Below are 22,709 nucleotides of genomic sequence, written 5' to 3' on the forward strand. Positions count from 1 at the left end.
TTCTTTCTGGAAGGTTCTCCTCTCTCCACAGAGGACCTCTGGAGCTCTGACAGAGTGACCATCGGTTCTTGGTCACCTCCCTGACTAAGGCCCTTCTCCCCCGATTGCTCAGTTTAGATGGCCGGCCAGCTCTAGGAAGAGTCCTGGTTGTTTTGAACTTCTTCCAGTTATGGATGATGAAGACCACTGTGCTCATTGGGACCTTCAAAGCAGCAGAAATTTTTCTGTAACCTTCCCCAGATTTGTGCCTCGAGACAATCCTGTCTCGGAGGTCTACAGACAATTCCTTTGACTTCATGCTTGGTTTGTGCTCTGACATGAACTGTCAACTTTGGGACCTTATATAGACAGGTGTGTGCCTTTCCAAATCATGTCCAATCAACTGAATTTACCACAGGTGGACTCCAATTAAGCTGCAGAAACATCTCAAGGATGATCAGGGGAAACAGGATGCACCTGAGCTCAATTTTGAGCTTCATGGTAAAGGCTGTGAATACTTATGTACATGTGCTTTCTCAATTTTTTTATCTTTAATAAATTTGCAAAAATCTCAAGAAAAGCCAAGCAAAATGACACCTTTTATTGGCTAACTAAAAAGATTACAATATTACAATTTCAACACCCTAGTACTACAAAAATCTCAAGTAAACTTTTTTCATGTTGTCATTATGGGGTGTTGCGTGTAGAATTCTGAGGAAAAAAATGAATTTAATCCATTTTGGAATAAGGCTGTAACATAACAAAATGTGGAAAAAGTGATGCGCTGTGAATACTTTCCGGATGCACTGTATGTATAAATACATATATATATAATATGTAATAGAGAATATATATATATATATATATATATATATATATATATATATATATATATATATATATATATATATACAGTATACTGTATATATATTTGTTTTTTATTATTTTTTTTTTCTAGCTGTTTTTGAAATGTGACCAGCTCAAGTCCAGTGAATAGCCTGAAATGGTACCAAGGTAAGTGCTAAATTGTCAGAGGTTAAATAAATATATAAAAAATGTTTAAGTAAAACAATCTTATTTACTTTAGTTATAAATGTACTAAAAAGCAAAAAATATTTTTTTCTTTAACCACAATTTTTGTGGTTATATGTGACTAAATAAAATTGTGGGGCGCATATACATTAATTGATTCAAACAATTTGAAACTTGTTTAGCATGGTGGGGAATTACAATGTTGTTTTTTTTATATTTTATAATGAAAGCAGCTATTCTATTAATTCATTGAATGAATTAATTTATGTGTGCCCCATGATTTTATTTAGTCAAATATAAACATTTTACTTAAAAAAATATATTTATATATTTTATTTTTTACTTTTTAGTTTTTGAGTATTTTGCAAATGATTTTTCTTTAATCATTAATTCTTTAAAAGTATTACATAATATATCTTCTTTGCAGTATTATTTGAATATTAAAAAGAATTATATTTTGGTCTCTATTTTTCTGTTCAGGCTCCTATTGGATTAGCGCTTGGTTGCTGCAAAAAAAAAAATATTGATGACAGAACGGCAAGCTTATTCCAGTATTCTCCCCGTGATCATCAAGGCTACTCCTTCACAAGAGTAAACAAGTAAAGTTGGCATGCATATTTACTCACTCTACTCACTAGAAGAGGCAAGTGGGGGCAATTCGATGCATCTTTCACTTGTAAGCTCCTATATCTCATTATATTCTCTCTCCGTCATTGTTGTATGTGCGTTAATTGGAATTGTATAACCATTGATTACAGCAAAATGTGTTATGTAATTGCATCGGTTTTGATGTATTATTGTATTGTCATTGATACTGAACACGTATATAAAGTTTGAAGAAATTCACTTTGCCAAAAGTGGGTTTAAAAGCAGTTGCAAGTTTTGACCCAGACAAACAAACAGACAGAGGAGTCAAGTTAAATAAAATTGTTTAACCTCTTAACCGCACTCTGCCGGATATATCCTTGGCATCGTTGTTTTATTGCTAACGCCATACTGCCGGAATTATCCGGCACATTTGCCTATGGTTATATGAATGCCTGGCGCGTAGTATAACTGACGGTTTTGCGTGGGTATTATTACTACATTGTATTTCGACAACTCTGTGGTTGTTTTGGCCGGTTATGTGACGTGATTCGGAAGTGACAGCTGTGAATATGGCGAAACGTAAACTGACTTCAAGTGAGGCTTTGCAGGCGATTTTGGACAATTCTGATCATGATTGTAGCAGTTCTGAAGAAGATTTTAGCGACAATGATGAGCAGCAACGTGCGCTGCATGATACTGTGAATGAAGACGCATCGGATGACGGCGATGAGTGGGTGTATCCCCAGCATCTCAACTGGACTGCTGCCCGTGGTGAACTACCTTTTCTGCATCCGTTTGAGGCAACGTGTGGCTTTACTGTTGATGTAAACAATTACACTGCTGAGCAGTTTTATGAGCTGTTTGTGTCACCTGATTTGATCAGACATTTTGTTCATCAGACAAATCTGTATGCAGCACAGTTTATTGAGAAAAATCCCAATTTACCTCCACATTCCCGTGTTCGTGCTTGGGTAGACACTGATGAAAACAAAATGAAAAAATTCATTGGGATTTTGATGTTGATGGGAATAATCAGAAAACCAGATATTGAGATGTACTGGTCTACAGATCCTATGTATGCAACACATATTTTTGCAGCTATCATGAAACGTAACCAATTCTCTTTGCTGCTGAAATTCTTTCATTTGAATGACAACAGAAATGAGCCAGATAAGAAAGATCCAAACCGCGAACACTTGTTCAAGCTACGTCCTTTGATTGACCATTTATTTGAAACATTTCAGTTGCCCTACATGCCAGGACTGTCAGTTGCAGTTGATGAAAGTTTATTATTGTGGAAGGGCCGCTTACAGTTTCGACAGTATCTACCATTGAAAAGGGCACGGTTTGGTATCAAGATGTTTTGCTTAGCTGAGAATTCAGGTTACATTTATAGATTTCGTGTATACACTGGCAAAGAGGATCCTATGAGTAGTATTTCAGCAGTGTTGCCAGATGAATGTAAGGACTTTGGACTTTCAGAGAAAATTGTTGTGTACCTTGTCCTACCACTATTGGACAATGGGTACACCATTTGGATGGATAACTGGTACTCCAGTTGTATGTGTTTGCCCATTTCTAGAACTTGCACAACATTTAGTGGTCAATACTGCTTGAATAAATGTAAAAAAGTAAAAAAACGAAAATTGTTCAGATTTCGCCTGGCGTGGGGAATATTTAGGGAGTTGGCGGTTTTAAAAAAGTTTTTGCTACCAAAATGTGAAAAATAAAAAAAAAATATTATTATATAATGAATGTTTAATTTTCATTTTTATACAAAGCCACATTCTTCGAGGAACAAGTAGTGTGTTAACAACTTTTGGCTTTTCTGCTGAAAAGAAGTTAATTAAGCCTTATAGGCTGATGCAAACAATTCTTACAGGTGTCCCAAGTTTTGTTGACTACTTACAAAGCATCTGAATGTAAAAAAGAAGCACTGGAACATACTGTGTTCCTACACCCATTGAAGTATTATTTGGACAATATTATACTGTTATCATAATGATGAAAAAAGACAAGTTACTAAAAAAGACAGACAGACTACATCTAATATCATTTATCGTCTGTCTGAATTTGTCATTTATTTTATAACTTTCTTTTCCATTGTTATTGTTTCATTCAGCTACTGAACCAAATATTAAACTGTAATCAAGCAGAATGTTGCATGGTTGCTAACTTGAAATCAGGATGACCAGCTTTAATATATTTATAAATAAATATTGATTATAATAAACATTAGAAATAACTTGAATACACTGAACTAGGAATGAATGAGATACTGTATCTTAAGAACATTTCTTGTAATATAAAGTATTGATAATATATTGATTATTTATATATACCGTATTTTTTGCACCATAAGACGCACCTGACCATTAGACGCACCTAGGTTTAGAGGAGGAAAACAAGAAAAAAAAATTCTGAACCAAATGGTGTACTAATATGTTTAATAAAATATAGCAGAATAATATTTCAACCATGTAAATTCAACAGCGGTATTAAGAAACATCATCATTGTCATTAACAAATAAGGAGAGACTTTAAGGTTCAAGCACTCTTCTAGTTTTATGGAAACCCCAAGAACTCCTCATCGCTAGTGTCAGAATTTATAAAGCTCAGTTGCTCACAATCACTTTGCAGGAGCACGTACCTATCATCACGCGGCATAACCTGTCCAAAGCCACCAGGGGACAAAGCACGTTTGGACCAATGCTCCCTGAAGGTATATCGCCAGTCTAGTCCCATCTATATTTGTAATGCCACAAAGCCCTTCATCTCGTGTTTGTTGTGAGTTTCCAGTTTGAAAAACGAGAATGCGGTGCAAGCACAGCCCTCGATTCAAAAAATTGCTCTGCATACCTGTTTGTTTCATCTGACAGTAGCTGAAAGGCAGCTTCAGGAAAGAACAGCCTGAAGTAGTCCAGCGGCTGGTAATCTGTCGAGTCCAACAGCAAGCCATACTGTCTTGTGAAGTCCGGTAGCCAGTTTGGCTCCCACGGATCAATGTCTAGGTATTCCTCCTACACGAACCTTGCCATAGGTGCATCGGCTGCACAAATGCGCTCAGCTGGGGCGGCATCGGCTGGTGTCCCGATCAGCTGATGCCAGTTCCTCACTCTCTTGTTCGATCTCCTGATCACTCTCAACAAAATCAGATTCTGAAAAATCAGAGTCCAACTCAGTGATAATGCGTAAAACATCGTCTGCTGAGTATTTTGTTTTCTGCACTCGCTTCGCTCCCTCGTGAGATGTCGATGCCATCTTGCCTTTGTTTACATTTGTTTACATTTCGCAACTCACGCACACGCAAGGATTAGATGCCGAGTCAATGAGTCTAACATTCCTCCAAGCACAGAGGGAATGCCTGTAACGTAACAGTGAGTATTGTCACCCTCTACCCCTGGATGTCGACTTTTGTCAGGTAATACACATCATGGTCTGTGACACAATATTCGCTCCATAAGATGTACAGACATTTCCAACCTTCTTTTGGGGAAAAAAAAGTGCGTCTTATGGTGCGAAAAATACGGTATATATAGTTTTGATAATATTGATAATTTCTTGAAGAGTATGTTACAATGTTAATCCAAGCTTAAAACTGATAGATTTAAAAATTCATACAAGAAACAATGTAAATATTATTCTGAGTATTTCTAGCTGGAGCAATGAAATCTTATCACATTAGCTGATTTTTTTCCTGAACCAAAAACATTATTATTTTACGGTATTTCATTTTTGTATCCACAAGTGACTCTTGAGAAATTAATAAATTAGTGATAAGCAATTTTACCCCTAGAATGTCTCAGTGAATGCTAGTTTTCATTCCAGTGCTGCTCCTTGAATTCATCATCTACTTAATTAAACGTGTTTTTTATCAAGGTCCACTCTCTCCAGTTATAAAAAAAAATCTTTAAATTCTGAATCTTTTATGAAATGAAGCAACCGTAACACATGATACCATATGAGGCTGAAACTGACTGTAAGAATACGCTTAATTCATGTATATATACTGAACCCCAAATGTGTGGCTCTGAATCCCTGAAAAGTCAAATGTTTCACTGCTGTATTGTAGTTAAAGCAAGAGCACCATACCACTAATTTACTGCAGTGAACGTAGGAGTTCGTAAAACACAACCAACATTTACTCCCATCTTAGTCATGTTGTCCACATTAACTAAACTGCTAGACTAATTCCACTAAACTAGTGGTTTGACTTGATAAGCAAATTTCTGGGCATTTTTAAATGGTAATGTACCTCATATACTTTAACCATCAAGAGTACCTTGACATTCTGACTAAGGGACACTTCAAAAATGGGGTAAAAAAAAGTGGCTGAATTTTAGGCACAAACATATGCATATACATTTGCCTCCTGTTTGTCTTTGTTTTAAATGCCAATGTGAAACTGTGGATTTTGTACTCCCTTCACCACATATGCTATGCTTTACAATTATCAAATGTGGTATCTTGGTTCATGAGTGTATTATTCTTTAATGTGACATATGTGAAAAGTAGAAAGGATAAAGTGTGAATGTTCAAATACAAATAAACACATTTAATAACAATGAATTCTAAACATTTAAAAAAAGACCTGTAAGACCTTTCATAAAAATATATCACCAAATCCTCATTAAAGATTTGTGATTTAATGGTAAACAAATTCAACCAGTACATTTCTGACACTGATATATCGGACTACCCCTCTCCAATTATTTGAAAACATCACAGTAGAAAATGTAAACATTTGTTTATGATGAAATGCATTATATTTTATTGCCTTGTCAATATGTGATCTGAATTTATACATGTAGAATGATGCATATGATAGAAAGAAATGCTCAAATAGGTGTTTATTTGCAAATAAAAACCCTAAACTGCACAGTAAAAGATAAGAACCTTCAGTTTCAATAATTAATGTTAGAGGTTTACAAAGGAATGAGGCTTAAAATCTAATTATCTTTATTTTAGTGTAGAATTTACCCAAATAAATGCTCTGTAAAAAGGAAAATGAAAACATCTTGATAGAGCCATTTGATGAAGCAGTTTACAATGATATTGCAGCTTTCTCTAAAACCCAGTTTTTTGTTAAAATTGCAGTATGAAATTATTATAGGTTCTCTACACTTAAAAAATCATAGCCAACTTTAAAAAAAAGAAATTATAATTAGGATTAGAGTTAGGTAACCCTTGCAGCTGGGTGCAGTAAAAGTCTATAGTCACATTTAATATGCAAAGGATAGTGCTGCTAGAATAGCATAAATGCGACTTTGATCATTTTGTAATCTTTTTATGTTTGTACAGTATATTTACTAGCTGTTTTATCCATAATATGCATATACAATATTGTATTAAAAGAAACTGAGTTAAAGTGTTCACTTTAGAATATGACCGAGGATGGTGTGAACACTAAAAGCAAAATCTACAAATGGTGTGCATTTGGTAATCAATAGCTTATTGGCACAGCCTTTGCAAATTTCAGATGATAAATGTCTTTACCAAAAGAAGGAATGGCAGATCCTCCAATCTGTATAGTACAAACAATATAATGTGCTTATTGAAGAGTAAGCTCATATTTGTCCAGGTTTGCAACACTTGCTGTTTATTTTTTTAGGTTTTCACTTCAAATTCCATAAAACCTTTCAATTACTACTGATATGATGGTGTATATGTGCCATGATGTCATGTCATTTTGCTTTTACTATTTGATATATTATATAATTCTCCTGTAGCAAGCATGTGCAAGGAGAAATTGAAGAAAAAGCCTGTCTCTTTATAACTAAACCATTCATATGAAACTTACAAAAAGACAGGAAGACCTCTCTTTACTATTACTTACTTTTGCTAATCGTTGCATTTTAAACTTAAACTTCTTCACACATTCACAAAGATAAGTGAATATACTATAAGGCCAAAACTATGTGGACTCTCCTCCAAATTGTTGAGTTCAGATATGTCAGCCACAACCTTTGTTAACAGATTCATAAAATTAAGCACATAGCCACGCAATCTCCACTGACAAACACTGGCAGGAGAGTGGCTCATAGTGAAGAGCTCAGTGGCACTGTCATAGGATAACACCTTTGCCATAAGTCAGCACTTGAAATTTCTACACTCCTAGATCAGCCTCGGTCAACTGTAAGTGCTATTTTTGTGAAATGGAAAGCATCAAGGAGCAACAACCACTAAACTCACAGAGCAGGGTTGCCAAGTGCTGAAGTGCTTAATGCCTAAAAATCGCCTGTCATCCATCAGTTGCATCACTCACAACAGAGCTTTAAACTGCCTCTAAACGCAATATCAGCACACAAACTTTGTGTCAGGAGCTTTCCACTCCTCACAAGCCTACCATCACAATGTACAATGTCAAACAACCACTGGAGTGTTTTAAAGCATGCCACCATTAGACTCTGGAGTAGTGGAAAAGTGTTCTTTGGTGTGATGAATCATGCCACACACTCTGGCAGTCTGATGGGTGAATCTGGGCTTGATGAATAATACCTTGAAGGCCGCATAGTCTTGCATTTCCTAACTGTCCAAGTCTGTGGACAAATGAAAACTAAAATTGAATTGAGCCTTTATTATTGTTTAATGTTCTTTCTGGTTATGAATTCTTTTCTGTTCTTTCACTTTGATTTACATCTTGTGTTTTGACTTTGGCTGCACAAAATATTCTGGTTATTAACTATTTGGCTATGTTTCTACATCTTCAGTTTTGTCACATGTCCCGACCTTTGTTTATTTCACTCCTGTGCTCCCAGCTACAGCCTTGGTTAGTTATTACATATACAGTTCGACTTCTGATTTTATTTTACTTTAAACTGCTTGCCACCCTGTGCAGTCAGCACAAATTGTAGTTGACAGATGTGTATCAGTCAGACATTAAATAACAATAAATGGCCAAAACCAAAATTTATAATCAGATATTAAACAATCAGTCTTTTGAGAGAGAGAGAAAAGTCTTTGCTTTGGAAAAAATATAAATAATTAATAAAGAAATAAATAAAAGAATAATAAGGTTAACCAGTGTCCTTATTCAAGATGGATGGCTACAAATACGGAATACAGAAATTAAAGGAAAAAGTAGAAAGAAACGTTACCATAGTTAAATAACTAAAAAAAAAAGAAAAATAATAAAAATAACACCAAAATGCTGTTTCCATTATATACTATATAAATGAAGGGACTGAGCTGTAATTCTTTTTAAGAGCCTGAATTAAAAAGTCAGTACAAACATCATCCATGATTTTATGACTAAAAAAATGTGTCTTAAAAGTTTACAGAAATGGCAGAGGCAACTGCTGACATTTTTTTTTGCCAAAATTAGTTTTCAAATAGGACCTTGGGCCGAACAGCTTTGCAATCTAAATTTTATATATAGTAAGTGTTAAAATGACCAGATATTCAGAAGAACAAAAATTTTCTACTAAAATTACAAGAAAAGTTGGCTATATGACTGCACATTTGTTTGGGAAGTGTCATAACATCAGATCTTCAGATATATATGCACATGTGCGAGATATGTGTTGCTGCAACACTGATGCCATTAAAACATGATCAATACATAAAAAAATACAAAAATAGGAAAAATGAAGTAACTGATTTTGTTCGAAAAACACTGACACACAGATAGCCAGGTGTTATATTTCAGCCGGGGTTCCTTCACTGAAGGGTGTGCAAATTCTTCTTTTATATCTTTTTTGTTTTAATTTTGATACTTTTGTTATTTATTTAAATTAGTCTGTTTTTTATTAGTTTAGTATATTTTATATTTTTTTTATATGTGTACTTGCTTGTTCGGTTATGCTCCTTGTATTTTTTGGGTGGTCCCAAAAGGACCATCTGTCCATCTCCATCAAGGAACTGCCCTCAACCATATAAAGGTTGAGAAAACAAGCAGTCCCTGGCAGTACCCTTAGTCATGAACTTTGGAGTTTCTAAGTACAAAGTCACAAAACACTATAATAAAAAGCCCCACAAGTGCAAGGATCCACCGACCTTCAGTTTGGAACAAAACGGGGCTAACAAAGAATTTCTATAAATAAAAATATCTATTTTCCAAAAATGCTCTGTAACAATCAAAGCTCTGAGGAACACAAAAAGGCCCAGACGATTTTGCCTGAAATAGACAATCCAGTAGCAAACAAGTCTAAAAAAACACAAATTCAGAATCAGGCAGAAAAACAGAGCAAAAATCTCAAAATCCGGTAAATCCACAATAAACAATCCATAATCAATAATCTCACAAACTTGCCAATGTCAGCATATACAATGTGCTGGCAGGAACTGCTTGTTTCCACAACCTTTATAGGGCCGAGGGAGTTCCTTAATGGAGATGGACAGGTGGCCCCGCCTCTTGGGGAACCACCCACAAAATACAAGAAACATAAGAGAATGAACAGCTTCACATCCTTCTGATCATTTTTGCTAAAGATAACTATTGGTTTACTCTTTATCATAGATTTCCTGAACAACATATTTTCCCAAAATGGCCTCAAAATAGAGTTTTTTGGCTCTACAGAGAGAAAAATAATGGGGAAACCCCTAAAATCTTAATGCCTTTCATAACTAGACCTCAAAATGAGTCCAAACGTATATCATATGTAGGGGTTTTCTAATACTAATTCTTAGGAACACAAAACTGTTTTAGTCAGTGTACAATTAGGAACCAAACTATATTTCTTGACATACAGTACCTAAAAGATTCAATCTAGCACAGCATTTATATTTATATTTTATACATCATTATATTTTGCTCCCAGAGTCAGATACAAATAATGCAAGATGGGCACCTTGATCAAAATGGGGCCTCAAGAGATTTACATGTGTATGCAATTATTTTTAAAATAGAGAGGATAATTATTTTATTATGTAGCCAAGCCCCTAAGGATACCTATTGCTTGTGCAAGCTTTATCTTATTTTTATTCTGCAATGTATGAAAATATGTCCTGTTGTGTGACTATAGACATGAGGTGATCAGACATTTTTTCTGCTTCAATCTGCTCTCACTCTTTCCTTACATTCTTTACACTAGGCAGGCTACAGTCTGTCTACAATAATAATAAAATAAAAATCACATTTTAACATGCATTAAAATACATTGCTTTTTTTTAAATAACTGTTTAAATGTTCGCAGTCCAAAATTTACAGAACATTTCTTAAGGAGCTACCAGAGAGCACCAGCAAATATTATTTTAATAACATAAGAACATTCTCAAACCCTCTTTGTCAACAAATGCATCTTGTAAGCATTGGGCACAAGGCAGGGACTAACACTGGACTTTGCAGGGCCCACTCATGCAACTGCTAGGTTAGAGTCACCAATTTACCCAAACTGCATTGTCTTTGGGATGTGGGGGAAAAAAACAAGACAACCCAAAGGAAAATCTGGCCAGATGTGTAAACTCGACACAGATGACAACTAAGTACAGGATTCAAATGCATAATGTTGGATCTGTGAGGTAGCAACAGTAACCAGTGGTCCGGTTTGACACCCAAAATTACCATCCAATGGTGGACCATTTTTGACATTCAAAGTCGTTACTGGGGCCCTGAAGCTTAAGCTTCATTAGTTTCATAGTAGATCCGACCTTGTAATTGTCTATTATATAATAAAACGCTGAGGTCTGTGTGTGTGTGCGTGTTTGTGTGTGTGCAATCCATTTAATCAGTTTGGCTTTGATGGAATTAGTCAGTTTACCTGACTCATCTACCATTAAACCTGTCAGTTGATGTGATTGAAAGATGAAGCACAACTGCGAGACACATGAGCAGAAGTAAAGCCATAGAAGGCACACTGAGAGTCACCTTCAAAGACAAGAAGTATAAAAGCAAGACAGTAAGTGAGAAAAATGCCTTGAAATGACAAAGTCTGATAAGCAGGCTCTATGGGAATGTGTTAAACAGAGGCAGCGCTGGTCAAGCTTGGTTCAGACACATGAGGATACCAAGGAAAGGCACTGATCATAAATGGAGGGCAAGAGATAGCAAATATTTTTAAATGTATTCTGTTAACCCTCGTTTGACAGGTAGTGTGGCTAGCTATATTTATAAGGTTAAATTGATTTTTTATATTTCAAAGTAAATGGATTTTTATACAAAATTATAAGCTTATATAATATTTATTGAACTCTCAGTTATTCAACATTTTAAATATAACAGTATATCTGTGTACTTTAAACAGTAGTATTTAAGCAGAATTAAATCATGATATACATTTCAGGGTGTGGTGGTGTGGTGGCATTTTTTTTTTTTTTACATTTTTATATAAAAACAGTTATTTAGTACAGCTCAAAAGAAAGTCAAATGGTTATACACATTTCAACTTGGTTTTAGCAAAACAAAAGCATCCAAGTTAAAAATCCTTTAGACTCAATGAAGTTAATCTACTTGTAATGAACTGGGTTGCCTTGATGAATTGTTTATTTTCCATAAGTTGTCAGCATTTATTTGATTTTACCCTTGTAGTGTATTTACTCTAAATGAGAGTATTATCATAATGCATTTCTTGTTTTAGGGGCTCATTAAAAGCTTCTCAGTCAAGTAATTAGGTCTTCATAATGCTCAGAGTTGGTGTTACTTATTGTATTTTTAATTTGATCATGGATGAATGGATGGATAATTAAAATGTTTACTTTTTAAAGTTGTACCTTTTACACTTTCCGCTTCCTACATCAGTGTTTTTTATATCTCCTGCATAATTTATACTCAATGCGCTAACATCCTGTATTTCTTTTATTTTTCATTTGCCTTTATTACTTTACTTATAAATGCAAGCCTATTAATGAAACATAAATTCATGTTGCTGCTTGCACACACATTTAATATATACTGCTTAAAACTAACAGCTAGAGTTCATGGATATGTATTAGTTATTGTGCATTATCCATTCCTCCACTGCTGCAGTTAATAGGATACATCTGACGACTTCCATGTTGTGCCCTAAATGTCATCGTCTGCTAAACCTATAATGGTGTTTCTAAATACCATCTATTGTACCAAAGACTGATTATTTTACCAACACTATTTTCAGCACTCCATTATGTAAGGATTGTGAGGTGGAAGGCATAAATACCACCAAATAGGGTTTTAAATTTCACTATGTGAGGAATACAACAATAAGCAAAGGGATAAAGTATAACACTACATCATTAATAAGGCATAGGCCTTCACAATTTACTTAGAGTATATACATGGACCTAAAATTGTTGGGTTTTGTTGTTCCTGATACTGAATTGTGGTTTCTGCTTCGGGACAGTCATTAACCATTAAACAATCAGTTTTAAAGTTTGCTTCTAACATCATGTTTCCACACACCTTAGTAATTGTTTAAAATTCTGCTTTCTCCCTCAAAGGAGTTTTTACACGTGGTCATCAGTGGCAAACTGAGGGTCTTTTTTTCTTTCTTTCTTCCAACAATGAATTGTGTATGCCTCTGTATGCAATCCCTGCTTTAGGGTGACCAAGGCTATTTTCAAAACTGGCTGCTAAGTTAGGTGACAGCAGTAACTTTGATACAGTTCTGGGAACAATAAAAACCTGATGGTAGAAGATCCACTATATATATATATATATATATATATATATATATATATATATATATATATATATATGGTAGCACGGTGGTGCAGTGGGAAGCGCTGCTGCCTCGCAGTAAGGAGACCTGGATTCACTTCCCGGGTCCTCCCTGCATGGAGTTTGCATGTTCTCCCCGTGTCTGCGTGGGTTTCCTCTGAGTACTCTGGTTTCCTCCCACAGTCCAAAGACATGCAGGTTAGGTGCATTGGCGATTCTAAATTGTCCCTAGTGGGTGTGTGTGTGTGTGCCCTGCGGTGGGCTGGCACGCTGCCTGGAGTTTGTTTCCTGCCTTGCGCCCTGTGTTGGCTGAGGATTGGCTTCCGCAGACCCCTGTGACCCTGTAGTTAGGATATAGTGTGTTGGATAATGGATTGATGGATATATATATATATATATAAACTCGAGAGTAGTGGCTGTACATGGTCATTTAAAAAATACCTGCTTCCTTCATCCATTGTTTTTTTAACCAAAATTTCAGTTAAACAATGAGGAATAAACATATATCAAAGTGCTGTGTAGAAAAGCACTACTTGCTACTTTATAGTTCCAAAATATGTTGTTACAGGCATAGTGGTGCAGTGGATAACACTGCTGCTTCACAGATGCCCCAGTCTTCAGTTCAAATTGCAGGCCTAAGCACTGTCTGTGTGGAGTTTGCATGTATGTGTGGATTTTCTACCAGGTAATCCAAATTTACGGTCACATTCCGAATGAAACGCATGTTAGATTAATTACCATCTCACAATTTGGGAAAGTATGACTAAATGTAGATGTGTGCACCTGCACGTGACTCAGTCCTACCACAGACTTGTGCCCTCACCTACAGATGATTCTCACCTTGTGCCAAGTGCTGCTGGGATCTGCATTGGTTCCTGTAAGCCTGAACTAAATATGCAGGCTAGAAAATAGATGGAAACAATTGAAATAAATATTTTAAAATGTGACAGTGAAGTATCATCAATCAATTAGTAAATATCTATTAATAACTGCTATCTGACCTCTCCAACTCTTCCTGAATGTAGTAGCTCAACTGGTGCTCTCTGCTTCTCATTTCTGCAGTCTCTTCACTGGCTTCCTATTGTTGCAAGGATGCAGTCTAAAAATCTTGTCTTGACTTTGAGTTTTCTAACAGATTCTGCTCCTCACTATCTCCACTCTTTGGTCTCTCTGTATGTCTCTGAAAGAAGTGCCCATTCTGCCTCTATCCCTCCTCTAGGCGGATATGCCTTGACTGGACAATGCTTCTCGATTCTTACGCCAATAAGTGGAATGATCTCCCTTTGGCTATTCAAACTGCAGTTGTTTAACTCATGTTTAGGCATGCTTTGAAAACGTACCTTTTTGTTAAATATTTTGGAATTGTTTACTTTCTCTTTTACAGGATAGCTGCTGTTGTTGTACTGCTACGGCTCTTACGGTACTGATTTTTATAATTTAGAATAGTGGCAGATATAATTATATAGTAGTAGTCATACTAATCCCTCTTGCAGGTTTTTATCTTGTTCTCAGTTGTTTTTGATGCTTGCATCGCCAATCATTCTCTTATTTATTAAAACTTACTTTGTGAGTTGCCTTGCATAAAGGAATCTGCTAAATAAATAATAAGAATTTGTTTGAAAAATAGTGAAAAATCTACACTTGCAAAATAATTTTGTATGGCTTGAATTAAAATTATTGATAAATAACTGTCAAAATGCCTTCAATTGATCCATTTTTTAACTAATTTCTCCAAAGTGGTGTTCTAGGGTGAAAAAATGGCCATTCCAGGAGCATCGGGCACAAGAGAGAAAAATCCTGCAGCAGCAGTTTATCACAGGGAATGTTCACACACACCAACACCGGATAAACTGAATGGTTAATAAAAACATTTCTTGGATGTGGAAGGAACACCTGAAGGGAACCCATTTAGACGTGGACAGAAAACACTGCAGTACTTTAAAATTTTGACCTTTACATTTTTGACTTAGCACTTTCATGCTGACTCAGAAATGTACTATAAATATAAATTTTTCATATGATGCTTTTAGTAAAGATATTTGATAAATAAGGAATAATTAAATTGTTAATTTCTTTGAAAATATGTTTAAGACTGACTGGTAAATTGATCAAGCTGCTCGAACACCTCAGTTTTTCTTCAAATGTAATCATTTGAAATGCAATGAATGACCTAAAATGGTGAAAAGGTAAGCAGTTACTTGCCAGAGGTTTAACTTTAAAGTTTACGTTAGCAAAAACTGAAAAAAAGGAAATTTCAGAATATTACATATGGGCCTTCTTCAGGGAACAATTAATAGGTTACAACGTACAGATTGTCTGCAGCAATTTAAGTAAATTAGGCCTTGCAAGTTGATGCAAACAAGTTGCACAGGTATCCAAACTTCTGTTGATTACTTAAAACCCTCTGTCTGTCTTAAAGCAGAGTTGGAACAGACTGTGTTACTATACTCTCTGAAGTACTACTGGAACAATGTTATACTGTTGAAAATTGTAAATTCCAATCATAGTGGCAAGAAACATGCAACTAACAAATGAAATGAGACAGAGCCTTATTACCCTAAGAAGTGTAGGCCTTTCATTTAGAGAATACAAAAACAAAATCAAAGTCTCAGTGAGTACGGTGATGTTCCACACAATCCAAAGGCAACTGGAAACTGGAAGAAACTCTGATAGGAACAGATCTGGCACAACCCACTCAGAAGATAAGTTTCTGAAGGTTACCAGATTGCATGACAGACGCCTCGCAGCACAAGAGCTTAAAGTACAGCTTAACAATGGTCGAAAAAAGCAAGTCTCACTTTCTACCGTGAAGAGGAGACTTTGTCCAGTCTACAGAAGTCCACAGCCGGTATTTCAAGGCCCTGTTTTGTCTTTAAGGAATGGTTTTCTTACTACCACTCGCCTTGTCAAACCTGCAGCACAAAGTCTCCTCTTCACAGTAGAAATGGAGACTTTTTCCTACCAAGAAGACACATTTGGTACAGCAAGTGTTGGTATTAGGCTAATTTTCCTTTTTATGTACAGTATATGTAAGACTTGTTGTTGTATTACAGTTTAATATTTCTAACATCATTTTCCTTTCTTTTTAAGGAAAAGAATAACAAAATATATCTATTCAATTACGTATTGCAATTATTTGTGATTATAAATGTGTTTTCTACGTCTCTGTCTGCACACGATGGCACACTTTCTTTTTGTTATCCCCATCTGTAGACCTTAATTGGTCAAATGGAGGCTCGGTGCACACCCTGGCTTTCAAGTACTTGTATTGTGTTGTACAGACAAGAGTCCTGTACCAGGAATGTCTAATTACATTTATGTTTTCATTGGTCGTTTTACAAATAATGCAGTATTCTTATTGAAGGACTGTGCATAATTAATTTTTTTACCACAACAAAATTTTTCTATTATGCCAAGATATGAAAATAAAAATAATTTATGAATTTTTCTTGTGCTATGTATAAATGGTATGTTCATATTGGAATAATTGTAAATATATAAATAGCCTAGAAATGGAGTTTGAGAAAGGCAAGCCTATCTGTAAATAAGCATCATTCACACCGTTTTGCTACTGTGACTGTACCATTCTTTGGAGGAAACTGTGAGCACCATTACCTCACAGTTAGCCTTTAAACAGTTACAGCAATTTTAAATGAGCAAAAGGTAACTTGATGAATATGACAAGTCTAAATGACTAAGTACGCATTCACAACAAAACAAAAAATGTCATTAACCAAGAAAAATCACATATAAAAACTGAAACCAAAAAATATATAACATGTAAATCTAGACACTCAAAACCAAAAATAAATGACAGTGACAGAGCTCTACAAGTGTTTAATTTTCCTACTCTGTAAGAAGAAAATATAGTAAGGACAATAATCATAAAACTACACTATTAGGCTCCAAAATCACTGCTCAACTTGCTCGGTTCCATGAGTTATTAGTATTAAGAGTTCTATCTTTCAATTTTTACTTTTACAGAATTTATAATGGATAATATTGTAAAAATACCTACAAATTACTAAAAAATCTAAACTAGCTTTAAAATTTCAAGTGTATTAATAAATCTAATAATAGTTATACAAACATCTGGAGGTTTATTTAGTTAATATTATATTGACTTTTAACTCTTAACAAAAAGTGAAAAAGTAGGCTTATCACATGCAAACAGTTTTAAAGAGCTGCTATTAAAATGGAAAGGAAGCTATAATATTTTCATTTTGATGTGAAATCTCAATGTCTTCTCCCAAAAGTCAATATATTTTCTGGCTTCATCTTAATTCTCATGAAGTAAATGCAATGTATATTGCATGAAGTATCATGCAAGGCTTTAAAAATAAACTTCTTAGCTTAAGTAGCCAAAGCTGTGATTAGTGTTAAACTAGTCTTAATATTAAAAGTGCTTACAATAATTCTCTTCAAGACATACTATATAAATACAAATTTTTAAACTGTCTAATAAGGGTAGCACTGTATTTCAAAAGTAAAAACCAAAGAGCAAAATTAATTTCTGATCTGAAGCAACGCTCATCAAAATTAGCAGTTTCATCTAGTAGTCGACTGATGCCAGTATCTTGCAGGCTTCCGAGAGGACGTACCCGTCACCTCTCTTCTTTCCGTCTCATTGTCAGCTTGCTACATACCTCCTTTTCTACATATTTTCTTGTTGGGTTTTCTGGCACATTCCTTGGATATTCGTTTTACTGTAAAATGAATAAAAGACTACAAAATAACAGAAGGCTCCAGCAGAAATACCGGACGCATGCAAGCAATGCTCATTTCTGCCCCCACCCACCCCCCCAATATCCCTCCCCACGCATTACCAACAATAGTAAAAATTTTCTTCTGTAAATATGGGTGCCGGTTGCAAAAATATTCTGCAAAAAATAGCACACTGGGACACAAGAAGTCAATGTTTGCATGCACTCTGATATAAGACCCGTTACTGAGAAGATCGGTAAAGGTCAATGTATTTTTGACTAGTAATGTAACCAAAGTAATTGATTCATGGAAAGGTTTGTAAATATTAGGATAGAAGACTTGAAATAATAAAATACTTAAAATTACACAATATTTTACCATAGCACAAAATAATTCGGCAGTACATTACTTTATAAATGTTTGAGGGGTATACTGTTTTGTATGTGTTTAGAAAATAACTGTTTTATATTTATCAAATGATTAACATGTTGAGCTCTTCAGTCATGGATATATTGGTTTCTGAAACTCTTTAGTAGACAGCATTGTGGTTTGCAGACATAGTACTAAACCATCAATGATTTTTTTGTGTGTACCCATCTTTTCTAGTGAAGGACTGAGAGGGGTGTAAGTCTAATTCAGCATCATGGTTTACATCTTCGAAACACCCCTGTGGCCTGGGATGGAGTACTAAACGTTTATTCATACATAGTGTAAATCAGGCAGCACTTATCATACATGTCTATGGGAAGTAGCTGGCAACCAGAATGCCTTTTGTGGTCAGTCAATGGGAAAACAAACTCGTATCAGACAATATTGTGCTAGTTAGGAGCACATATAGTAAGTTGATTTTCTGTTAAATTTAACATGTTTAATATATTCATGTTTCTTAAGGAGGTGGACAGTAGTGGTTTGTATGTTGGTCAGACATGCAAGTAAGAATATCATTGTTCTCTAGGTGCCAGCAATACTATTACTACCACAGCCAAGAATCCAACCAAGGTTGTTTAACGTTAATTTGTTCTCAGCAAAACATAGTTCAGCTACATTGGCTATCTGATCATCAGGGTAAGAAATATTTTCACACACGACTGCTGTACACAGCTATGTGTGTGTACTGTTTACTACTGTGCAGTTACTTGTATTTCGTTTTGGAGATAGCAAATTAACCATTCAGTTTTAAATTGCTATCTTTTCATAAAACCAAATTGAGGAGAGTTTCCAGGTTAGGTCACTTTGAAATGTAAACAGTAAGGGGTCTTATGGGATATTGTCTTGTTACAGATCTCCTGTGTACCAGAAAGAATATTTCACCAACCTTAATGAGCTCCCTTCTTTAAGAAACAGGTTAGATATTCCCAAAACAATCAACACAAAACAAAGAAGTAGATGCACCCAAGTATTAAAATTCCAATGTTTCAAAATGTTTCATTTTCCTTTAATATTATTTTCTTTCAAAAAAATAAGGAAAGAAAGAAAGAAAAACACAAAAGAGAAACCCATACCATTGACACGGAAGGGGCAGTTGATGAAAGACGGAATGAAAGAACCAAGTCAAAATGAGAGACCAATAATGAAAGACACGTACATTGGCATGCAGCAGACAAGATTTCATGCTTCAAACACAACATTCAGGTGACAACTATACCAGTAAAACATAGATAAGTGAGATTTCTTTCAGTATACCCAACAAACTCACCATCCTCAGTTGGAACATAGATGTTTAAATATAAACAGTCCTCATTTTGATCTTGTATGTATGTTGCAACTATATCCAGGTTAAAGGTGAACCAAATTGGCATCATAATATCTGGCACGGCATTATGAATATTCTGTGGACAAACAGGTGCAAAATGAGTAGCATTTCTTATTCCAGACCATGAAGATGGTGGCTCTGGGGGCATGAAGCGTTTTTCTCCAGTCGGAGGTGCGGCATAAGGTACTCCCAGAAACTGATCCACAGGTCCCAAAATTTCACTAGGCAAGGGAACTCTTACCCCTCTAAGTTTTCCGTAGTGAGTATTAACAGTTGGATAGTAACTTTGGCCATCTACTACCAAAATGAAGAAAAAACAACTCAATATCCACAGCCCAACATTCCAGAATGAGAGCGGGTCCACACCATGACATTCCAGAACATGTGAAAGTGGACTGGTTCTTCTAGTTAAAAGCCACATTATGTAAGTCAAAGTTCACTCCTGCATAAATGGCAAATCCAGCTACACTGCCCTTGCTTCTAGATAACTGATATTTCGTTTTATAGCATTGGAGATAACGTCTGGTGGATAAAACAAAAATGTAAGAATTTCCGACTAAAGGAATGAAGGGTCCACAATTTATGAATCCTGGTCTTCATTCAGAGTCAATTTGGATATCATCTGTTTTTTTCTGGAAAAAAGGAAAGATATAAATCTGGTTAATTCTTCATTGAATTGACAGACCAATATTTTCAAGAGCAACTTTCAAACTTAATTGCTCCATACCATCACAATACAGCATAAGTTCATTGAATGAACTAAAGAATTTTGGTCAAGGTGAAATAGTCTGAATATCATATTAGTTTTGGTAATCACAAAATAAAGGAAATAGTTTGTTAAAGACAAGCAGTACAAAACATGGAAAAAAGTAATTCCTTTACTGAATATGTAGTTTTTTGTAGTACAGTGCTTTTCTGCTATTTAAACGTTATTCAGTTCAAGTGCAATAAACCATACGGTAAGTTTTCTTGGCAACATTCTAATATGAGTGTAAAGTACTGAATAGAAAGTATTTAGGAATCTGAACGAAAATGCTTCACATACTGCAGTCAGGGTATTGTGCTGTCATCTAACAAAACTGTGTAAACATGTTTACTGTACAAATAATAAATATGGGCATATAGTATACAATATCATTAAATAGTTTCTGACTTGTTTTGTAGTAATCACTCAACTAATGACTGTCCAAGTGTTCAGTGAGATTTACATATAACATATCCTGCTGAGCATTCACAGCAGTGCATTCAGTTTTAAGGACTTCAGACAATGCAGACAATGCAATGGTGCAGGTGTGGTAAGCAGATTGAAGCTATTGTTCTATGCTGGTATTATGTAGAACCATTAATCTATTTTGACATTGAATTTAATTAAATGTAATTCTTGATATCACTGAGACAGTGCTTTCATCACAAAACCAGCCTTTTATCTGGTAAATATTATGCAGCAGCCATATGTATTTAACTTGTAAAAACTGAATATTTCTTTAATTACTTTCCCAGCGTATCCATAGTTGTACAGAGCAGTTTGGACAATCACAGATGCACGTGTGCACTCACAGAAGAACAATTTCCTTGTTGTGTGGGGGGAAAAAAAATATACTGATGGGCAGGGCATCTGGCTGATATTGCACAAAAATGTACAGAGAGAGGGACAACAGTAGAATTCTATTGGAGGGGTGGGGGAAGAATGGCAGACATTGAGGATGCAGCAAAAATAACTAAAAAAGACCTGGACAACCTGGGTAAACATATGGAAAATGCAGTTTAATGTAAAAAAGTGCAAAGTGCTACACATGGGCAAAAAGAGCATCAGTTATAAATACAAAATGGGAGACACTGTCGTAGAGGAAGCAACCTCTGGAAAGGATTTAGGGGTATATGTTGACACAATATTTTCATCAACTAAGCAATGTACAGATGCCATTAAAAAGGCAAATACAATGTTAGCTTATATCTTAAAAACTATTGAATTTAAGTCTAGGGACATTATACTTAAAAAATATAATGCACTGTTAAGACCACATCTGGAGTATTGTGTTCAGCTCTGGTCTCCACAATACAAGAAAGACACAGCAGCACATGAAGCTGTGTAGAGGAAAGCAACCAAGTGCATCCCAGGACTTAAAGACGTGTCGTACTGCAACAAACTCGGAGAATTAAACTTATTTAGTCTCAGGCAGAAGAGACTGTGTGGGGACCCAATCCAGGCATTTAAAATTCTCAAAGGCACTGATAAAGTAAATCCAGCCACATTCTTTCAGCTTAAGGGTGAATCATATACTCAAGGACATTAATGGAAATTAAGGGGGGGAGCACATAGGACTGAAGCCAGGATATGCATTACTTCTTTATGCAAAGAGTTGTGGGACTTTGGAACAAACTAGTGACACATGTAGTTGAAGCAGAAACCTTGACAACCTTTAAGAAGAATTTGGCTAAGATATTAGGACAGCTTAGCTATTAGCTAAACAAACGGGCTTGATGGACTGAATGGTCTCCTCTTGTTTTGTCAAATTTCTTATGTTCTAGCCCAGTATCCCATGGGTATGCATCATACATCTGTGCTACTTGAAAGTTTAACAAAACTCAAAAAAAGTAGATGTAAATATATCATACTGCTAGCCCATAATATTTAAATTATAGTGAGCGAGTAAACCCAGGATTGTGCTAGGCTCCCCATGACCTAAATACTGAATCAAGAATGTTTCACTGTATGGATGGATGAATAATATGCTACTTTGTTTAAATTAATAAAATAATTACACTTTATTTATTATTTTTACATTTCACAATGTACTACTAGTAGTAAAGCCCTCTTTTTCCCATCTTCATGGCTCCATGATGAACCCAAACAAGATGCAGTGATGAGTGAATGATTGATATTTATAGCTATTATTAATCCAGTTGTAACATAGAAAATGATCTTCATTCATAATAACATTAAACTAAAATTGTGTGCATGTTAAAATCCATAGAAGTTGTCAGTCTGCATTTACGAATTATGTTGATATATCGTTTGGTTTGATATGTTGAGCATCAAACAATCATCTTTCCCTCCGGCTCCAGAACATGCCTAAGCTC

General features: G+C 35.3%; 2 protein-coding genes across 3 annotated transcripts in view; one reads left to right on the forward strand and one right to left on the reverse strand.

Annotated features, from left to right (window-relative positions):
• The window catches only part of nlgn3a (neuroligin 3a), a 315,542-nt gene extending 295,288 nt beyond the window's left edge, over positions 1 to 20,254 (reverse strand). Inside the window, exons 1-2 of one of the 2 annotated variants that reach the window (XM_051934812.1) lie at positions 19,572 to 20,254; positions 17,818 to 17,877 (exon numbers count right to left, since the gene is read on the reverse strand). In XM_051934812.1, coding sequence (XP_051790772.1) covers positions 17,818 to 17,877; positions 19,572 to 20,049 — 538 coding nt within the window. In that variant the 5' untranslated portion in view covers positions 20,050 to 20,254. The remainder of the gene's footprint in view (positions 1 to 17,817; positions 17,878 to 19,571) is intronic. The other variant, XM_028816057.2, reaches the window with a different exon arrangement.
• The window catches only part of rab9b (RAB9B, member RAS oncogene family), a 1,039,984-nt gene that overhangs the window by 699,432 nt on the left and 317,843 nt on the right, over positions 1 to 22,709 (forward strand). The gene's annotated exons all lie outside the window — the stretch shown is intronic.

The sequence above is a fragment of the Erpetoichthys calabaricus genome, chromosome 12 (assembly GCF_900747795.2).
Source record: "Erpetoichthys calabaricus chromosome 12, fErpCal1.3, whole genome shotgun sequence".
In the NCBI taxonomy this organism is placed as follows: domain Eukaryota; kingdom Metazoa; phylum Chordata; class Cladistia; order Polypteriformes; family Polypteridae; genus Erpetoichthys; species Erpetoichthys calabaricus.